Genomic DNA, 22,778 nt, shown 5'->3' on the forward strand with positions numbered 1-22,778 from the left:
TAGCTGGTTAACAGTGATTAATATTTTAAATTAATGTAATGGGAACCTGAAATTTAATTTTAAAATACCTACTTAAAAAACAGAAACTGTGAATTTCCTGAAATCCGTGCTTGTGAAAAAAGATAAGCATGGCTTAAGTTAACCCATGACATTTAAAAAATTTTTGCTGCATAACCATAAACACAGTAATCAACCCAAAGGTTGGTTTAGTTGGTTACGGTAGAGTTCACCCAGTGCTAAGCCCGATGGTGTGTGAAATTTACACATCAGGGTTGTGGGGTCAGTTCCTTTCCCTGCACCGGTCGTGGTCTCCCAGGAAGACCTGGCACCCGAAATTTCACAAAGCTTGGGTGGAGCTGAAAGTGGCCAGAGAGGCTTGCCCGGGAATCGTACCCGGGGGCCCCTCCAGTCAGTAGTCCAACGCTCTACCCCCTGGACTACCATATGAATGAAAATGATGGCAGGTGGCTTCATCAAGATACCAGCACCCCATACATTTGGGGAATACATGCAAACCAATGGCAACAGATGATCAAATAAGCTTTCACTGCAAGAATGGACTAACAAAATAAATTCAATGCAAAAATTCACTCTAGCAATTCATTGCAATCATTTGGCCAGAAGGGTCATATGCTACCAAGACATTCAGTCACACCTTCAGCATCTCAGATGTTCACCCACCGTGTAAGCTGTTTTCTTACTTTCACAAATAGCAATATCCAATTTTCCCAAAATGACTTCAGCAATATAAACCTAAATTAATTCACACTTTAATATCAAGCCAAAAAGATGTTTACAGGGTCATTTATCATAAGACAAGAGTATACATCTCTACCAGTCTATGACACATCCCTGGAATTTGTTACCACCCCAACTAGCAGCTCTACACAGATCACACAAATCTCCAAGCATTAATATAGGATACATAGCATATAATGGTATTCCTATGAATGTAGTTGAGCATGCACATATATAGGCTGAAAGGGATTCCACCTAATAGGTCCCTGAAAGAAAAGAACCTTAGAAAGGGAATATATCAACCCACTCTTATTCAAGTAGAAAAAAGAACACTAATGGAAGTGTAACATGAATGTTTAGCCTGCTTACTTCCCTATAGACTTTTGATAGCATGAAAATTAATTGTGAGAATAGATTTTCAACAGTGTTGGAGATTCTCATTTGAGAGTCTTGGCAATTGAACCTCACTAAAACAAGGGCCTACAATGTACACCCACTCCTGGACTTGTATATAAGCCCAAATAATGCAAATTCAACCAAAAGCAAACTAGTCTTGGACCAGAAAAGAAATATTTCACGGTATGCATACATGAGCACTCCATACTGTGTACGCCTGGAACATTCAGGGTCCATTATTCAAAGTTTAGGACTAGCTCAATCACTGTTTTCACGCAATTATGTAGAGTAGTATCAATCAAATCTCATTAGATATAAGTAATTACCAAATGGTGTCCATTAAATTTTCATTCCAGTACATTTTTTGTGTTTACAAATGTTAAATGATGAATAAAAACAGGAGGCACTCATTTTAGTAGCACAGTTAAGGCTATATTTTTGGTCAATTTTTTAAATAATAAGAAAATAGATTTCTTGCACTTGAATTTTTAAATATTTCAAATAAGTAGAAAATTATCTCAGACAAAAAAATTTAACAGTTCCTGTGACTCTTTTGCAAAAGAAGGGCCATCAAATAGCAAAACATTTTGGAATTAAGGGACCTCCTTCAACAAAATGAAAAGCAAATAACCTCAGCTGTCGGTTGCCTCTCCCCAAAATAACTACTACTTGACAAAATAGTAAACCATAGCCAGCCATCGGTGTATGCAATTTTATCCGGCAAAAAGAGATCCCAACAACTCAATTACCTTAACCTTGTTTACAATGTTCAAAGTAGTTTTCAATTGGTGCCACATTTTTTGATGCCATCTTTTTTGTGCCATTTTATTGCCAGATAAAATCAACATAATCAGGCATGTCCTTAAAAGTTACAGAAGTACATGGAAAGAACTGGCCATTGATCATAAACAAACGTGTTGAAACTTTGCAATATGCAGCATTTTGTTGAATAGGTGAATTATTTGCCTCATGCAGCACTGGCAATCCACAATTTGCAATGGCACCGGAAAAATGACGAGTAATTTTATTATGCTTTGCAATCATGCTCGGAGAAACTTGCAAGGAAGTATTTTTGGCAAAGTATTACAGAGCCATCTTTTGTCCCCATAAGTAATACCCCGCATTAAATGGCCGGATTCAGCCTGAATCACGTGGGCATCCAGATTAGTGAGGTTTACACTGCAATTCAAGTTTTCAAATATTATTCATAGAAACAATACATAGGGGAAAATTATCTTCTAGAAAATCACACACCAATCACCAATGTAACAGACATGCCCTGTTATCCGAGATTCATGTGAAAAATTAGCTAATTCTACGCATCACATTGACAGGAAAGACAGCAAGCAGGGAATCGGACAAAGAAGGAACAGATGTGGGCAAATGTTTTCTGCTCACCTTAGAGTGGACAATGGCCAAAGTGTCGACCCAAACTCTCCACCCTCCATACTCATGCTTGATAGCATGGTGAAGCAACATCCTAAACAAGGAGTAAACCATGTCCGATATTTTCTGCTCTTCTGTGTTTTTGGGGTGAATGTATGCCATTGCAATAAGCCATTCCTGAAAGGACAAAGACATCACATTCACCTGAGTAAAACAATAAGTCAAGAAACTTGATAAAAAGTATTCGCTTTCAAGGAAAAATCAGAAGACAGGTAAAGGGGTACACTAAAGAAAGAAGAGATATTGATTGATGTTCCGGTGGAAGGGCAAATGGCTACAAAGAATGGCAGACGCTTATCATTACACACTAATTCCTGATTTTACTGATATAACCATGCATCTCTCAGCAAAAATGAATTTTTTTAAAAAGCAGAAGAAAGTGTATAATAATATGAATAATATATTTTATTCATCCAAGAAATAGCAACTATGATGGATTACATTCTTCCGCCTAATATTAATCATTTGAACTTCTTAATTTCACTTATATTGCCTTCTATGAGTTATAAGGAATGTTTTACATCATATTTCATTGAAAAAAGAGTCACAAAAGGTAAAGAAAACATTTTAATAATACAATAGATTCAATGATAGAGAAAAAAAATGTTGAATATGCTTGGTTTAGCTTTCTGAGAAAAATAAATTCCTCCATTCACTTGATGATAGTTTTGTGCTCTTGTAAAACTCTAATATTCCACCCATATGAAAATGGCCGAAAATTCTTGAAATAAGAGACAAAAAGTATATTATGCCATTGAATATCAAAATAGTGTTAAATCAGATAAGTGAAAGCATTCTGCAAAATGAAGCTTTCTGGTTAATAAGCACCTCTGAGTTTTCTACCAATAATATTTAATTTTGCAACACATTCAATATTTAAATAGGGTAATTCTCTGCGTACCTGCCAGACAGACATCTGAAGCACTGTCCTCCTATTCTCTCGATTGTTGTTGCACAGCAAGGTCATGTCCGAGAGGAAGAGCTTTTTAACATCCAGCAATTGCTCCGTTTGCTTTGATTGACGTACCAAAGTAGCCACCACCTTCAGAATCACTGAAAAGATAGTTTTTAATCCTTTAAGAGTGAGTTCTTCAGGATCATTAATTTTGCAAGTTCTCACTATTGGCAGAGAGACAAAGTTTTCAAAGTGAACTAATATATATATATATATCTTACTTGGATTTTCCAATCTGAAGTGGGACTCAGGCTCAGGGTGTCGTGTGTATAATATTTGCTGGCTTATGTGCTCAGTCATGATCTGAAAAGGCATTAATAAACATTTTATTATCATTTTAGAAAGTAATAAACAAAAATTTGATATCATTGGTCTTAAATTTTGAGATGCTTACTGAAGAATTTTGAAGAGTTTATTTTATATTGACTTTTATATATCTTAAATAAAGTGAATACTGAGTTCATTAAGATTATCTCTGTTATGCTATGGAAATTATGAGCCATTAAATGCTCTTCTGACTTGCTGTCAAACTCTATAGAGCCACCTCAACACATATTATTAGGTGAAAATACCTCCACGTAATATTTATATTACTAAGACTTTAATACTACTTTTCCTTCACAGTTTCCGAAAAACACTTCAATGACCGAAGGCAAAGAATTTAGTTCAGATGATGAGCTCCTATAGTTCATGAGAACACCCAGCAATCAATCTATGTAAAGAAGTCAAGAAGCAGAACTTCTTTGAAACGTATTCAGAAAACTGAAATTGGCTTCAAATATGACAGCATCAAATACTGTAAACGACATAAACAAAAACTTTAGTCAGTAAAAAAATACCTCAACTGATTAACCCTTGGGTTAAATAATGTGGTCTTTTAGGAGAAAATAAATGGCAGACAAATCACCTAAACCTATACAGTGAAACCTTGCTTAACGAGCACCCTACATGATGAATAATTTGCATTATGAGCATAACTGTGGGTCCCGAAAATGGCTTAATTAATGGGTGATGTGGAGAAGGGGATTACTCCCCACATCTGCTACTTTGGCTAGCGTTTAGCATCTTAGTTAATTTGGTTGAAAGGGTCATCAATTAGTACAGACATCCAAACGTCTAATCATTGAGAGTCATTACTTAAACGGCATTTGCAGATATTGACTGTGGCATATTAAAATAGATCTGCAAACGCTTCAGACCAACAATGGAGGCGGTAATCAATGCAAGGGAGGGATACATTGAATATTTGTTTTTATGTAAATACAAACAATTTAGCACAAATAATTTTGTAAACATATTTGTTTTTGTAATAAAAAAAGGTTCAGAAAAATTTTTTTAATTCGTCCAGATTTTCACCCTCTAAATGTATACAAGCACTAGAAACAAGTACAAATTACAAATCTCATATTTAAATATAGTAATAGCTTTAATATCCTTAAACATTTAAGGACTATCAACAAATTTTATGTGCGGGTATATTTCAAATTCAGATGATAACTTGAAGTTTACCACTCAGTACATTATAAAAAGAAAACTGGTGCCATTTTTTTTGGAAGTTAATCTTCCTTTAATTAAAATAAAACCTTGATCAATTAGTTCTCTTATTAATGGAAATGGTTAAATAAATGGGATAATACATTTGAGAATTTATATCCAATGCTTTGCCTTTTGGTACGAATAAAATACTACTGACTTAATTTTTGGGAAAGAGAAGACATATATTTTATTTCAATACAGAATTTTACAAGAAATGTGGTCTTCTTACCCTATGGGACTCTAATGCATTATATGGAGTCATTAGAAGACCTGGATCATCAACATTGCACAATATTGGAGGTTGACCATGTTCCATGGCGTTACTTGTGTCAAAACCCAGGATAATTAAGATTTTGCCCATACAGTCAACCCCCCCACCACATATTGTCCAGATTAGCAAAGGTTTACCGTATATTTGTGAATTCGATATTATTAAAAATAATTGAATACATATCTGAAGCTTTTATGTCTGGAATATTTGGAAGAGTGAAAATCAAATTCAAACCCTTGACATTATTAACTGATACTTTATTAAATAAGTTTTCTCTTCATATCTTCAAAAAATATGAAAGTAGCCCAGTGGAAAGTATTTGGGTAATATGACCCATAGAAAAAATCCCTGGCTTTGGATTAGCAACTGCTAACATGTAAGCAATGTGATTTTTAATGGATACCAGGTCTTCATAAGAACCATACACAGGACAAGGAAAGGAACAGGACAACCCTAAAATACCCTCCCTGTGGTGAATTTCAAACAACATAGCATTCAAAGGTGAGCGGCCCTCACCTATCAAAAACTAATCTTTGGGCTGAAGATGGAGTGTAATATTCAAGAGCAACAAATGTCTCACACAAGTCTGCATGGTAATTACACATGAACATATCACTAGGTAATGCTTTCATCTCATTATTTGTGATTTCAGTCAAAAACAGCACCATAATGGTCATTTTAGCAGTAGAGATGCATAAATAACAACGAGTACTTAATTAGATCTTACCTCATAGAGAACATTGTAGGTAGGAAGTGATAGTGTTTCTTCGTTGAGGAGAAGTCGTTCGGCCAAAAGTGTATACAGATTATGAGGACTCATCACATCATATTTTCTTCTGCAAAAAAAGCAATGGAAGAGAAAAAAACATGCATTGAAAATACACATGAGAAATTACTTAAAGGCGTGCCAAAAGTAGAAAAAAAAAAACTAAAAGTTTTTAAAAGATGGATTTGGCATCATATTAACAGCTACTTTGACGAATAACAGTATTTTACCAATAAAACTCACTCAGAGCAAACTTCTTTAATTGAAAACAGGTCAAATTTCTCAAAATGAAATAATTCATTTTCACTAATTGCAACAGATATTACGAAGATTATTAAACTGACTTGTGGGTGCTGCGGCTAAGGAAGAATCCCAACAGCTTGAGGGCTTGCAGTCGTATGAGCTGGCTCTCTGCTGCCAGGAGTTTGAAGATTGTTCTCACTCCCTGCTTGACGTCAAATGCTGGGACCATGGATGAGGGATGCTCTGACATCAATGATATCAGCATTTGCAGGACATCATGGAGATTTTCATCCTAAATAAATATCAGCAAAATTGAAAATAGAAATGAATTAGGTTCTTCCTCAATACAGCCTCACTCTCTCATGTAGGCCAAAAAATTCCAATAGTATTCACTTCACTCACTGTTTGGATTCTAACACTCTCAACCTTCAAATGACTAAGTAAGTCACATAGAACATCCAGAAAACACTTAGTGAACATACCTATTATCTTTTCACGTTTTCTGTTCATCCATAGCTGTACATGGTTGCAATTATACTCTAGGTTCAAAAATTGGTCACGAGGTAATTACCATATATATATTAACTCTACCTGAACAGGATTCAAATTGCAATAGTCTAACCAAAAAAATCAATATTTTGGGGGCTAGCCAATTTTTCTGCCATGAGAGACTATTTTCACTGTTCAATTCTACGGTAGGTTCTTAGGAAGCAATGCTTACCTGTCATTATGTAATCCATCTAAAATGTTTGTCTTTTAAAGTTAACGAAAAAAATTAGAATATTATGGTATTTTTGACTCCCAGAATGAATTGATAAAATCTTATATTTCACAGAGAATGCAATGCTTTGAGTTGGAATGCATATAATTAAAAACCTGAGCTGTGTTTACTAATGCTCCACAATACACACTAAAGACAAAAACAAACAGCCAATACCTGTTGGCATTGAATAATGACCTAAAATTGTGATTTCCACCATAATAATTATACATACAATTGTTAATTATCATTTCTCTCCAATTGGTAATGTTTTCACAAAGTTAAGCCTAAAACAACTCGGTTCGTACCCAAGCTCTAAGTGGAGGAAAACACAACTAGGAGGGATCCCAACCTACGCCTTCTGGGTTGGAAGGCGAGGACCTTACCCCATCACCACCAGGTCACTGAGAACAATGTGGTCACCAATAGGATATTTGCCCAAAGTCACAGGGGGTAGTAATGAGGTCATTATTAGAAAGGAAGACAGGATACAATCGGGATGTATTTGCCTGTTTTGTAGATTTCAAAAAGGCATTTGATACAGTGAATTGGGTAAACTGATAAATGTTTTGCAGAAAATAAGAATAGATTGGATGGATGGGAGGCTAATTCACAACCTGTGTGTGTCTACAAAATTGATGACAGGGACGCTGATTAAGGATGTTAATAAAATGCTCATTAAAACTTTGATATGAAGCAAAGTTATTATCAGTGCGGAAACATGGTCACTGAAGCAGGACGATAGGCATAGATTGGAGGCTTTTGAAATGTGGGGAAGGTATTTGGACAGAAAGGAAACCAAAGGATGAAGTGATAGGTATGGTAGATGAGAAAAGGGGATTGATGGGAGAAATCCAGAGGAGGCAGAAAAATAGATGAAGAGCGTATTGATCGGCAGTGGGATGTTGAAGACAGTAACGGAGGGGAGAATGTTCAGCAACCGGGGGTAAGGCAGGAACAGGATAAAGATGTTGGATTGAATAAAGGGAGGAAGGAAGCACATGGCATTGAAGAGGGGCTAGTTGTAAGGTAGGATGTTGGGTTGTGTTCGTTAAAAGGGACAAGGTTATTGCCACTGCACTGTTTGGTAACTTGTAGCCACCTAAAACCTACCTCAACTGGTAGATTACTTATAAAAATGTAAAAGAGGTTTATGAATAACAGTTACATTCAGAGTGACTGAATGACTAGTATATGTAATTAATAATTTAGTATATATTATGTATTTGAATCAAGTAAAACTTCATTGAATTGTCCATATTTGAATATATGCATCGTCAATAAATTTTTAACTGCCTGTAATTCCTGTAACAGGTACATATTTTTCATAAGTATTAACATTTAAGGGAAATTTCTGCTTGGATTATTGTTCTTAACCCTAACTTAATATTCGTCTTAACCAAGACTGTCTGAAAATGGGAGGTTCCTCAGTACCTTTGATGGAAAAGTTCTGAAATCGGGGTCTTATGGGAAATAGTAGAAGCTATTAAAAAAGGCATAAGACAGCTAAAGGTCATCAGTGCCACTACGGATGGGTGGATAATTTGGGGGAATAATACTCAATGCTTACACGAGTGACTCAATGTGGATATCTGAAGATACAAAAGGAGTGGAAACAAAAAAATTAAGCTCTATATAAAGATTTTAAGTGTAAATACCTCGTGCATTGTGGTCAGGTAGTTGAGTATGCTTTGAAGCTCATCATCTTTCACTCCATTGCCAATCATAATCAACTGCTTCAAGAATAGAAGGATGTATGCTCGTATAGACAATATATCCTTCTGAGGTGGTCTTGGCCCATCTGATGAAATAAAAGAAGATCAAAAAATTAAGATGTGCAAATGAAATTATTTTTCAGTGAAAAAAAGAGCAAAGCAATTGCAAACCTGCAGTGAACAAAGTTCATACCAAGAAATTAATTATTGAGTCACTGTTTAAAAATATATGCAAGACTGCTGGACATATTAAATACATTTTCTGCTTGATCTGCTCTCATTTATGAGCATGCGCTGTCATCATGTACCTCACATATAAATGGGACAACATGTTTACATGAGTGGAACACACAGGATGCAATTTACAAGCAGTCTCACACTTAATCAACACAAGTTTTTTATTTAATGGACCCCGATGATCATAATTAAAGCATTTCACAGGGATTATAGAGCCAACAATTCAAAAGTTGAGAATTCAAAGCCAAATTTTCTTTCACGAAAATTCCAAGATGGGAATTTCTACACAGACCATTATCTTTCTCTCACATTCACATTGAGAAGGATTTGAACGAGAAGGATGAGGGACATCCAGAGAGCAGTCATTCAAGATTGATTATAACCTAGATATTTAGCTATAGCTTCAGGAAATGATATAAATACAAAAATTTGGAAATTTTGGGCATGAATGCAATGCCTCCAAATGGCATGCATTTCCAATTCGGAACTGTGCCCATACTCTTAGAAACTGGGGCTGGGAGGGCAGGGAGGATATATATTCTTCTCAAAAATAGAAATCCTTGAGAATGTCCCCCATGATTTTCCTCAAAGCTTTTAAATAATAAATGCTGAAAAAGCTTTTTAACTGAGGTAAATCAATTTAATCTCAGCTTACCCTGAGCAAATTATTTATGAACACTTAGTACATATTGTCTGATACCAGGACCGACATAAAAAGAACTAAGAAAAGAGGAAGAGATTTAAAAATGCATACAATCCGAGGGACGCACATTTATAGCCCCCAACATCCCATGGAAACACGCCCAAGAGGCAGTGCAGGTAGTCAAGGGAGTCAATAAGGTTCTCACCAATCCCCTTGGGTGTTATGCCGCTCTTGTGCCGTGGATTGACTACCCAGTAGTAATACTTGAGGGTGTGCATCGTCTGCAGTACGGTGGAGATGCGGCGCACGTTGGAGTAGATTTGCGTGTCGGAGAGGAACTCGGCAGCGAGATACGAGTAGAGCCTGGCTTGCACCGGAACAGGTGTGTAGATCCACAGTGCCGGGTTGAAGAGCACATGGTCGAGGAGCTGCCACGTGAGGAATGAGAAGCAGAACAACTGTGTGCCAGTCGGGATGCAGTGCCACACTCCCCCACATGGCCAGGGGCCAAAATTGCTGCCCTGCGTACGTGGGAGGGAGTGTGCATGGCTCCACCCAGCACGGGTGCAGAGGGGAGCAACAACAATTGGAGGTGAATGGGGGAAATTGCCCTTTCAGAACTCAACTATGGAGATCATCCTGATCAACACTAAAATAAGATGTGACCTGAGCTCAAACAGCTTTGTTAATTAACAAAAAAACTAATCACTCTAAGAGTCATACAACTATTTGAGGAGTGCCATAAAAACTCCTTGAAATTTCACAATAGAAAATTAAACATTGAAAATTAAATTGATTTTGTCAAGCTATCAACTATCAAGGGGTATGTATACAGGGTGCGGCGCTTAAGTCCAGACAAGCATGCATTTCCAAGAATGATATTTCCCCGCCGAGTTAGCAAAACCTTCCCCAGACTTCTTCAAAGCACAATACTCAGCCACAATTTCGTAAACAGTTGATCTGGGGTACCAGAAGAATCTAATGATTTTGAAATATAACACCCAGCACGAACACTTTTGATAGCAGCGGATCTTCAATTGTACTCAGCACTTGTATGTAACCTCTCGGCCATTTTGAGGTCATGACTGCTTACTAGATGCCTATAGCTTACAAGAGTGCCAACCACGACCTTCAGTGGAACTACAATATATGGTGGGAAATCTGAATCGAAATTTGTCCAGATTTAAGCGCTGCACATACAGGACAAGTTAATATATAGAATAATCCATCCAATTGAGGTTCATTCCAAAATTATCAAAATACAAATTTAGTGCAAATAGTTATGCATCAAATACTAACCTACGTTGCTGCACAAATATTTGTCAATCTGTAATTTCTGCAACCTTGGCTTTACTGTAATCTCCTCTTTCCCACATTGTACATCCCATCCATGAGCATCCCATTACCCAACAAAACACATACACTAATAAACAACTTTATATGATGTAAAGCCACAATTGAATTGGATATTGCCCAGGGGTTTGAACGTTGCTCATATCCTGACCAAAAAATACACTACTTAACTCCACCATGCATACTTAGGTATTATACACGGCTAAAATTGGTCTTTTAGTGATCTCAAAATAACCAAACAAACAATTGTATCAAATTATTATATGCCATTTTAAATTGCATTTTGTAATGCAATTTTCCATATCATTTAACTTTTTATGCCAAAGCAACTTTTTAATGCTATTATTTCTCATTTAAACTACATTTCCCTTTGTTAAACCATTAAAATTCGATTCGTCTCCTATAAGGGATGATTTCATAGAATTAGTCACACCTATTCAATGCAGATGGCATTCCTGGCTGTCATCTGCTCCTTGCCGCCCAGATGGATATCATTTATTAATGATACATTGTCTTCAATTTTTTTTCTCTGGCCATAATGGGGACTATGCACACTTATCTCAATTTGCCTCCGTATCTCTATGCCCAAGTTGTGTCCAGCATTCCTACAGTATAGTTGGTTTCAAAGTTCACCAACTTTCAGATTTTCTGCAATTTTTTGCATTTTGACATTTTTCGGAAACGTCAGCTCAAATATATGTTTACATATAATTCAGGAGACATTTATTAGTCTTCAACATCCCATGGCCATTCAATGTGTTCTTCATCCACCTTTCTTACCTCCTTAGGACTTCTCCTAACAAGCCCCTCTCCCCACCTATCACACCTAGCACTTCCTCATTTGTTTTCCTTTCAGACCATTTCACCTTCTCCACACCCACATTTCAATTGTCTCCAATCTATGTCTATCCTCCTGCTTCAGTGACCATGTTTCCCTGCAGTACATAACTACGCTTCATATCAAAGTTTTGACAAGCATTTTCTCAACATCCTCACTTAACGTCCCTGTCATCAACTCCCGCCTCTTTGCCACGAGCAATTCTTCTCCTTACAACCCTACTACTTTGGCCAATATGGTCCAAAACGCTTCTGAGATACGTAAAATGCTTCAACTACTCTAGTTTTTAATATCCTATTATAATGTTTACATAAGCCTTTCTTTTTCTGGAAATTGCATAACCATTAATTTATTTATATTGATTCTCATCCCATATCTGTCGCACTAAGTTTCCAATTCACTCATCAATGCTTGCAACCCCTTGGCTGATTGACAAACTAGAGCTTGATCATCAGGAAACCCAACTGGTTTTACAAATTCCCCTTTGACTTTCATTCCTACCTCCAGTTCTTCCCATTCGGACTCTCCGTTTTCCACTTTAACGTAAGCAGTCTGAGACATGTTCAGGTTGTGGATTAGCCTTCTGCCCCTCCAATTTGTTCCTATTTTCTGCAACATACTTATTAGATTTTCCCATCAAACACCTTTTCAAAATCTGCAAAACATGCATATATGTCCAGTATTCTATATTCCTCTGAGTAATCATTTGCCTTGCTCTCCATCCTTTAGTTGATGATCCTGAGAACAACTTTAGCTGCATGAGAAATCAAATTTATTGTTCTTTACTCATCACATAATGTAACCTTTACCTTATTTGGAATAGAACTAGCATTGAGCTAACAAAGTCTTCCCAATAGATTCTTTCCTCATTGAAACTACAGATCAGTCCATAGAGACTTTTCCTCCCGCATTTTGCTAAACCTTTTATTAGGTCCACAGGAATTCTGTCTATTCTTACGGCCTTATTTGATTTCAATTCCCTCAAATCCAATTCCCTTGACGTTGTGCATCACAAATAAATCTGTATAAAATGCAAATTTTGTTTTTCTCATAATGATAAACTTCCACTACATCTTGCCTTAATCTGTTGAATATATCCCTTAATGCCCTTTCTATCTCATCATTGAGTAAGCCTGGACCTAAGCTATCTTCATCTACCTCAGATTCTCTTTCTATATCTTAGTCTGTCGGCCAAATTTCTTTACCATACAGTTCTTCTATACATTCCTTTCATCTCTCTTGGATCTATGTCAACTATTACCTTACCCAACTTATCACTAACTGTTAGCGCAGATCTTCCCTTCTTACTTCCTGATAGTGATTTAACCTTGTTGCATAGCACACCAATTTCACCCTCTCTCTGCAAACTTTCCATATCCTCACACTGTATAGTATATGGCTCCGTGAACTTGAGAAAGTTTTCAATAATTGAAGGAATAATTTTGTTACTCCACACGTTGTGCAATGTCAAAAATTCACCTTAATTTATTAACTGCTCAAATGAGGTCACAACATGAATAACAGATCAACACAGATTAACCACTTCAAGCGGATGCATTCTTGTACTGGCTAATTTGCATTGGAGAAAAAATGTTTATAATGCTTATACTATGATGTTAATACCAAATCAGTACATGGTTAATACTAGTTTATTTTGTACTTTTTATTATCAAAAATAAAAAAAAGACTATACTCTATAATTACTGTCTATCAACCATGTGCACAAAATGAAAGTCAGGATAATAATGCATGAAGTGCAGGTGAACATGTAGTTTTTGTGGAGGCTAGGGAAATGCAGTGGGAGCTCTTCCTAATACTCACCTGCTTGAGAAGTAAATCACTGTTGCTGCTTAGGCAGGTGACTAGGTATTTGGTGAGCCCAAGGAATGATGTCAGCACTTCTGTTGTCAGATGCTCTCGAGAGGCCCTCTGCAGAACATGGCTAATGACTAGGAAACCTCTGTTCTGGATCATATGCTGCTGGACTGTTTGCGAACTTTCAACCAATTCACAGATGAAACATAAGAGCTTGGAACTGGAACACATAAAGTAAATAAAATAAAATAAATTTTAATGGTCCCAGGACTTTACAAAGTAAAATATTAAACAAGTCAGAGAAAACAATCAGCTGTTTCATTGTTCCCAAGACTTCGGAAACGCTATAATAGCATTTATCTATCATAAATTTCTTGAGGTATTTCTTAAATGTAGCCCTAGAAGGAGCAGATTTTTAGCTTGGCGGCAGATAGTTGAAGATTTTGATGGTCAAATGAAAGGGACTCTTATTATAGATAGCAGGAGAGTAGCTGAAGAAATGCACATCAACACTCTGTCGAGTATTATGCCCATGTACTTGAGCGTTGGTGATTTGCTGTTTCATATTATCCTTAATATATACAAACCATAATTAATAAATACACAGACAAGGTAAAGTTATAGTTTTCAATTCTTTAAAATGAGGTTTGCAATTTTGCTATGGGGGTATTTTTGCTATTTAACTTATATATCTTTTTTGCATTATAAAAACTCTACAGAGGTCAGATGATGCTTCCCAGAAAAAAATGCCGTAGCTCAGATGTGACTGGAAGTTGCCAGAGTAAACTATTTTTAGTACATTTAAATCTACAATGTTTATAAGATTTTGTAGAATAAGCTGTCTTTTTGCCAAAGTGGAATATAGGCCATTGGTATGGATTCCTCCGTTTAAGGACTCATCAATAGACAAACCTAAAAACTTGGTGGTGTATACCCTTTCTATGGGATTTGGCCTTTTAAGCAGAGGTCTAACTTCCTTCTTTTTTAAATTGAATATAATTCTTTTAAGTACATTTACAGACAGTTTGTTAACATTAAACCATTTTTCCAAGAGTTATAATGAGCTATCAAGCTTAGCTTGCAACAAATTAGGGTCCTTGTAGCTCATTGCCAGAGCTGTATCATCTGCATACAGACTATGTTGTTATTCTCAATATATCTAAGCAAATCATTGATATATAGCAGAAATAACAAAGGCCCAAGAACGCTACCTTTTGGTACCCCAATGCTTATTGTTTCTATGGGTGATAAGTGATTTATCATAACATTGTTGACCCAAATGCCAGAAACTCTACCATCTGTTTCTTGTCCTTTAAATATGATTTGAGCCATTTATGGGCAATTCCCCTTATGATCCCATAGCATTCACATTTACTTAGAAGAATTTCATGGTCCATAGCATCAAACGCACGTGAAAGATCATTGAATACACCAACAGAGTATTCCTTTGAGTCCCAAGAAGTCATAAAAGAGGGATTAAATCAATCAAAATATCACTTGTAGAGTATCCATATAGTGCAGTCATCAAAAGTGAAGAGGCCCTAATGGCAATGGATTAGGGCAAACATTACATAATTTTAATTCAAATAAAACAGAAATCTGTGGAAGGGGCGTAGAGAGGCAAAACTCACCAGAGGGAGGGGTCCCGCTTGGAATCAGTGGTGCCAGCTGCAGCCTCGTACGGCAAATCAAGTTGCGAGAAGAGAGGGAAGAGCACTTGGATACCCCCAATGGAATTTAAAGTGCTGTGTATTGAGTGAGTCATCACTGCTTTCACATCCTGGAAGAATTAAAATAAAGAAGAAAATTGCATTCATCAACTTGTTAAGACACTAGAAGCTAGTTAAGATACTTGTTAAATCCTAAGGAGTGGTATATAAAAATACATAATTACTAACAAATTGATTAGCTTCAGGCGTGATGTGCTGAAAGTCGAACATAATGAATAACTGATTGTAGCACTTTTCCACTTGATACAAGTTTTATTTTACGACCAGATTTTGATGTATTACATCATCATCAGGTCAGATCAGAAAAGTGCTACAATCAGTTATTCATTATATAGCTACTACTCTCATTCAACACTTGACTTGGTCAATTCACCTTCCTCACATTAAACTTTGTTCTAATTACTTAACAAGTAAAGGTGCACAATGCATTCTTTGAAAAGAGCACCTTTATTAGTGAACTCAGATGTCATAAACAATCAATATTATACCATTCATCAATGAGAATGCAATATCAAAAGAGAGGACTTCAACAATTATTTTGAAGGCCATATTATTTATTTGATTTCCACCATTTAATGCTGGGTCTGGATGAACACTAACTGAACATCCCTGCATTTCTTAGCTTCACGAAAGGTTCAGCATGACCCCACACTTAAATTAATCCTGCTTCAATGCCCCAGACTTTCTACTTCATGTCATGCTGTTCAGCACCCCTGTGCATCCCTCCCTCCCTCATCATTTACCTAACATTCTCTCCTCTGTCACAGTCTTCAACATTCCACAGCGGATCAATATGCTTTCCATCCATTTTTCCTGCCTCCATAGTATTTCACCCAGCAATCGCCTCTGCTCACCCACCAAACCTAGCACTTCCTCATTTCTTTTCCTCTCTGTCCACTTCGCAGAGTCCACTCTGTCCACTTTCATCCTTCTCCACACCCACATCTAAAAAGCCTCCAATCTATGCCTATCATCTTGCTTCAATGACCATGTTTCCATGCTGCACAAAACCATGCTCCATTCAAAGTTAAGGAGTATTTTCTTGGCATTCATAATGTCCCTGTCATCAACTTCCTCTTCATTGTGAAACCTTCATTGCCTAATTCAATTCTTTTTCTGATGCCCCAATTACATTGACCATATTGGTACAAAACCCTACAAAGGTAAACTACCAATTTTATTATTACCGCTTTGACCTGCTTGTGAGGGCTAACCAATTTTCTGCTAAGTCTTGGGTTCTTATAGATAATGAAAATAGTAAGACTTCCAAAGCAACGTCAACACTTATTTTACATGCATTGGTATCTTTTTTACAAAAAACAACTCCCATCCATATTAAATGAGTTTGTAATTTTTCACAGACTTTAATTCCTTCATCTCCCCAGACTAGTAAACACCTCCTACTTAAGATTTGGTGTTTTCCTGAGGCACAAGTCGTTTTAGCTCTAACCCTGATTTGATGGAAAACCTGCAAAGACTTTACTGCACCTCAAAGTTAACTTACAAATATCATTTTTTACCTTAACCTCACATTCAGCAGCAATGACTTCTCTATTGATCAATCATGGATATTTGTAAATCTTTTTCTTCACAGGAAATTCGGCTACTATCCTGCAGTGATTTGCTTATAGCAATTACTCCTGAAACCTACTTTGCTCACTCATTAAGCTGCTCTTTTCCAGTGCTGTTCCGTAAAACCTAGTCACTATCCACAGAGAGAGAGAGAGCTTCAATCGCCCATATGTCTTATGACAGCCTGCTCTCTGACACAATTTCCTGATTCCATCTATTCTCATCACAATTTTCACTCCCTCTCCCTACGCCCTCAGTGTAATGGAATGGTAGACTTTGCATTTCTAGAACCTGCTTAGAATGGATACGTTAAAGTGGTTGTATTTCATGTTTCCCCAGTAAATCTTTTTAGAACCACAGATGTGTCGACAGGAAATGCTTCTCTTCCAGTTAAACCAATGATTGAACTTTGAAGCAATTTTTCAGATATACTTGACAAGAATCCCTTCATGAGGGTAGGAAACTCGTTTAGGCAGAATATTCACTTATAGATTTAAATGCTTCCATTCTTCAAGTACCATTTACCCTTTCTTTTTGTCGTCCTAAAAATAATCCCCTCTGATGACTGTCGAATATGGAACTTTTAGAAGGAAGAGAATTGAAATGCATTTGGTTATCATTCAGCTACATTCCTGGATGATCTAGGGTTCAAATGAGGAGGAGAGTTCATCTCCAATCAAGAACTACCCTCACGCATGACAAACTTCTGTGAGTTAAGTAAGTAAAAAAGCATAAACAATCAATCAATACAGACATTATGGTCCAACCAGCAATGAGAACATCCCCATAACACACATTTAAGGCATCAGTTGGCAGAAAAGATCAACCCTCTACCTTCTTTTTGCAACGCCACCATCATTCTTTTGATTTATACACCACACATGATTGTGACAGAAGTACACTATCAACTGGCCTATAAAGCAACATGATTGCAAAGCTTGACTTCAGAAATTTACATTATGTCCGTGATATTTAATCTTACATAAAGAGAATCTCCACATAAACCATTTCGTAAAAGAGTATTACTACTTGAGTTCCTCTGATATAACTCACAAGAATGCTTTTTGAAAAAGCTCTTTCGCCAATCTGAATCGGAAAAATTATTCCATAAAAATAACCAAATATCGGCCGGATCAATCGAAATACTAACCTAACTACTAAGTGAAATAGTGCACATGTACATCTAAAGGGAAAATCTTAACAGATATTTAAGTTTCCTCAAAAAATTCATCTTTTCTCGACTTCACAGAGCATTGACCAAAGACCAATGCCCGATATGGACTATTTTTGAGGATATTTCTCATATTTTGATGCAGTGAAGTTTTAGTGATAAATAATTCTCTGAAGTTTGTTTAAGCTTAACTTAATTTAACATCCCTGGCTACTTCTATGGCTGCAGACAAGTTAATTCTGAGGCATTGCTCACTCAATTCCATTTCTTAAGCATTAAACAGCTTTTTCTAAGCATTGCCCAAAGTTGCCTCAAAAACAACAGCTCTGCAAATATTAGGGAAAATATAGATTTTTATGACGCATGAATTCAATATTAAAAAATATGAATCCTTTCTAGGACACCCTGCAGAAAATTTTAATGAACAAAGAAAACAGGCTGAATTACCTTTAATTGAGCGCAACCTTAAAATATAGGCAAAATGTGGCTCCACAATTACTTGAGGATTTTATTCAATATATTTTTGCTGAAAAATCGTAAACCGATTCTCTCATAGGTGCTGCTGATGCACTGGATGAAAAAATAATCCCACATCATGTGCTAATCAAATGGTAGGTAGCTTCTGCGGCACATTCAAATAGTAAAGGGAGTGTTCCACAGCGGTACATGCATAATGACTGATGTTAAATATCTACTGTAGCATACATAAATGACTGACTACTTCTCTTTTCCTAGGGAAATAAAAGATCCATTCTGACTAGAAATTCTAATCCCTGCAGTTTATTACCAACCTAGAGTTCAATTATAACTCATATTGTCATCGATCAGCTTTACTAATCAAAGCACCTTTTATATTTTTATTCTAGATTTGTATGTTAGGAAAATCAACCACATTTGCCATTTCGGACTACTCTTGTATCATAAATGCTCATTTGGCAGGATTGTATGTTAAGCAAGTTTACTATCACAAGAGAGACATGAAGTTGAATATCATCTTTACATAACTTTGGAATGTATGAAAAATTAACATCTATACTACCGAGAGGCAAGAAATTTAAAATTAGCAACTTATGAGTTGAAAGCTAATCGTAAAAACAATCACCAAAATTCTTCAATATTTAATAAACTACACTTGATTACCTGTAACATTAGTGCGTGAGGTGTATGGACAAAGTAAGACACATTTCCTTTGGGAGCAGACTGCAGGCATAACTGGCCATCGGTGGCCACAGGATTGTACATAAACACAATGGTGCTGGATAGTTTCCCGTCATACAACACCTGGAACAAAAGTAGAGTTTGAACGTGAGAAGACACTCAAATGTGTTTGCTAAGGAACTTACCAGACACATTCAGACAAAACATAAACACATGCAAAATGTTTATGTCACAAAATGTTGATGCATAAATAATCAAAAAGACACCAAGTAATTATCACTAATGCAAAATTTGCTAAGTAAGGAAAACAAAAAACCTCATAAAACAGGCATTTAAATATTTCTGGATGGGATCTATGAAAAGTACAGGTACCAGAGAAAGTTGTGTTCCTTTTCAGAGCTAACCAAATGTTTGTTATTCGAAAGAGAAAAAAAATATAGCTCATGAACTGAATCGTTAAATCATGATATCAAAGTGACCTTCTTCACAATGCTTCCCCAAGATAAGACTAGTTGGAAGGATGGATCATAGTTTGCAAAATAATCCTCTCAAATAATCTCTTTCCTTTCACATCCCTCATTCCAAGGCAACCCATCAAAACTCGCTGCTTCACTCACCCACCCTTTCCAGAGTCACAATTAAGGGCGATACAAGACTCATCCTCAAGCACTAAACACCAGTCATTTCTTTTGTAGGCATATTTTTTATCAATACATTTCTTTGCCAAGGGTTTTTATGGCACACAGCTATGGTAGACCATTCAGGATTCTTCAATTGTATTACTCCAAAGCAGTGATCATAAAACATGTGCCTGTAGTGATGTAAACCTATACATCAGAAATAAAACACGAGTTTTCAATTCCTAATCAGAAGATAGAGCCCGAAAATGCTTCAAATCAGAATAATAACATGATGGACTAAAGCAGTTGCAGAACCCACAACTTTAGAACTCTATTACATTTAGTAAATAACACTGAAACCATTCAATGGATAATATTAATGGCAGTAGTTTATGCTAGGTTTTTGATGAGCCTTGCCTCTGCACAATACTGTACTCTTTAAGCCCAACTAACATGATAATAAAATACCCTTTAACTCCATATTACATTTACTCGTTCTTTAGGCTCTGAATTCTTTCTACTTCACTCTTGATCCATCCTCAGTGCCTCTTCTTTTCCTCCCTCCCTTCCTTCTCCTCCTCTTTCCCAGCATCCACCCATCTATACATACATCACCCTCTCCTGCATCCCATTGCCTCTCTCTGTCTCTCCTGCATCCACTTGTCCTCCCTCCTTTGAATTTCTCCCAACAACAACCATCTCTCTCATCCACTATCATACCTCAAAATTCATCGTTTGTTGTCCTTTCTGTCCATTTCATGGACTTCATTCTTCACCATGCCCACACCCCAAAAGCCTTCAAACTAAATCCTCTTGCTCCATTGGCCAAGTTTCCAAGCCATTCAAATTTACACCTCATATTGGAGATTTCAATAATTCTCCTTGCATCTTCATCTGTGCATTTGAGTGTCCTGCCTCTTTGCTGATGCTTCTTTACCAAACAACATTCAATTTATATATTTAGTTAGTTTAGTTATATCAGTACGCTGCACACCTTCCTTCAAAATACCTCATTAATATGTAACTTACCCTGCCTGACGTTGCCAAACTTTAATAATGTTTATCTTAACTTTCCTACTCTTCAAGTATCTCACCACTTTCATTTTCTTGAGATTAATCCTCATCCCAAATCCATCACACTGATTCTGCAATGAGCTAAGTGACAAGCGTCTCCCTCTGGATGAATGACTAACTAATGCCGGATCATCCACAAATCTGATTTCAAATGTTCTCAATTCACTCCAGCCTCCGGCCCTTCCCAAGCCTCCCTTACCATTTCCTCTGCATCTTGTATCTTCTTGAAAAGAACACGTGATATTGTGCATCCCTGTCCTTACCTCCCTGCCTGGCACTCCCCACCCCACCTTTCCATTCACTATCTGCACAGTCTGAGATGCCCAGACGTTTTTTCCCTTCAGCCTTCTCCTATCTTCAGAAAAATCTCCCTTAATTCTGACCTCTTCAAACTGTTGATTGCCGTCTCAAAATCCACGAGTCATAAAAATATCATGATTATTCAATTGCATTCTTTTCCCAAAAGTCCACTAATTTTTTCCTTAGATCCATCAGGCATTTAATTTTTCGTCAGATAATTAAATTTTTTCAAACGTACAGTGGTGGAAAAAATCAACACAAAAGTCATTGCGCCAGATGGCACCGAAAACCAAAGGGAGTATCAATTGGCAGCAAGGCAACACTGACTTGAACCTGTGGTTATGCGTAATAAATTGGCATCTATTCTCCCACGAAGGAGATACTACAACATAAATGATGACATGCTGAAATTTTCTTTCTCATAACTAGAACCTAAGGATCGGGTTGATAAGGTGATTGGTGTACTGCTTCCAATTACATTGGCCCGGGTTTGAGTTCCTGAGATGAGAGAATTTTTCAGATTCACTGATGCTTACTTGCCCCTAGATGCGGAGTTTTTACGTGGAGATGCAAGTAAGGATCCCTGTGGTCCCCTTGGCACATTGAGATTAGACTGATGCCGCTCGCTTTCCTGCCATTCCTTCAAAATCTTACTCCTGCCAAATTTCCCCACCCATCCCTAATGGTACCCGTGAACGAACTCTCTTCTATGGCTGCTGTCGGTCGCCTTCCTCCACGTAAACACCACTGCCATCCGTTCATCATCCTTAGGAGGCGGACGGACCCTCCCTGGGCCTTCCACGGAATGACGTCCCACGAATGGCCTTGATACATCTCATTGCCTAAAGCTTTGGGCAATTTCATGGCAGGATAGATTAGCATTCGGCAAACCAACGATATGACGACGGTTCGCTGGAGAAAATTGGGACGTTATGTGCTAAAATTTAAATAGGCAAATGAAATGCAAGATTACAAGGGCGAAAAAACAATAATATGGCGAGCAAGTCGGTCGGCGTCCAACTCGCTCGTCAATGTTCCTACTTCGACGTCGACACACAAACGTGGGTTGGGGAGGCTGGCCGGGCGGAGACGACGGACTTCTCGACCGATCCCTCGCTTCTCATTCGCAAGTCCGAGTGAGTTCGGTTTTCCGTTTTGATTTCCGCGTGTTTCCCACGTGGTATTTTCCTAATCCCCCCCCAACTACCTTTGACTCTTATTTCTTCAGCAAATCCGAGAACAGTTCCAATTCCAGTTGCATGGGCCCCATTGTCTCCGCCCTCTTTCGATCATCCTAAAGGATTTAACCCACCCCTTCCACCCCTACTTTATTTTCTCCTTCCACCTTACTTCCCCGCAATCTGTTGAGCAGCCATTCAAATTTCTTTTTCCATGCGATGAAGATGGCATTCCTATGCAACAATATCAGAGTGAAAAATCA

The 22,778-nt window shown here is 37.2% G+C and overlaps 1 protein-coding gene across 8 annotated transcripts in view; it reads right to left on the reverse strand.

Moving 5' to 3' along the window:
* Nucleotides 1-22,778, reverse strand: part of rg (A kinase anchor protein rugose) — a 1,244,182-nt gene that overhangs the window by 566,608 nt on the left and 654,796 nt on the right. For 5 of the 8 annotated variants that reach the window (XM_071597013.1, XM_071597010.1, XM_071597011.1 and 2 more), the window contains 10 exons: nucleotides 19,326-19,466; nucleotides 15,344-15,492; nucleotides 13,719-13,932; nucleotides 9,912-10,134; nucleotides 8,770-8,912; nucleotides 6,453-6,643; nucleotides 6,070-6,178; nucleotides 3,757-3,838; nucleotides 3,482-3,633; nucleotides 2,533-2,697 (listed from right to left, as the gene is read on the reverse strand). In XM_071597013.1, coding sequence (XP_071453114.1) covers nucleotides 2,533-2,697; nucleotides 3,482-3,633; nucleotides 3,757-3,838; nucleotides 6,070-6,178; nucleotides 6,453-6,643; nucleotides 8,770-8,912; nucleotides 9,912-10,134; nucleotides 13,719-13,932; nucleotides 15,344-15,492; nucleotides 19,326-19,466 — 1,569 coding nt within the window. Of the gene's footprint in view, nucleotides 1-2,532; nucleotides 2,698-3,481; nucleotides 3,634-3,756; nucleotides 3,839-6,069; nucleotides 6,179-6,452; nucleotides 6,644-8,769; nucleotides 8,913-9,911; nucleotides 10,165-13,718; nucleotides 13,933-15,343; nucleotides 15,493-19,325; nucleotides 19,467-22,778 lie in introns of all 8 variants that reach the window. The other 3 variants (XM_071597012.1, XM_071597008.1, XM_071597005.1) reach the window with 1 other exon arrangement.

The sequence above is a fragment of the Hetaerina americana genome, unplaced genomic scaffold, assembly GCF_022747635.1.
Source record: "Hetaerina americana unplaced genomic scaffold, ioHetAmer1.1.p SCAF_8, whole genome shotgun sequence".
In the NCBI taxonomy this organism is placed as follows: Eukaryota; Metazoa; Arthropoda; class Insecta; order Odonata; family Calopterygidae; genus Hetaerina; species Hetaerina americana.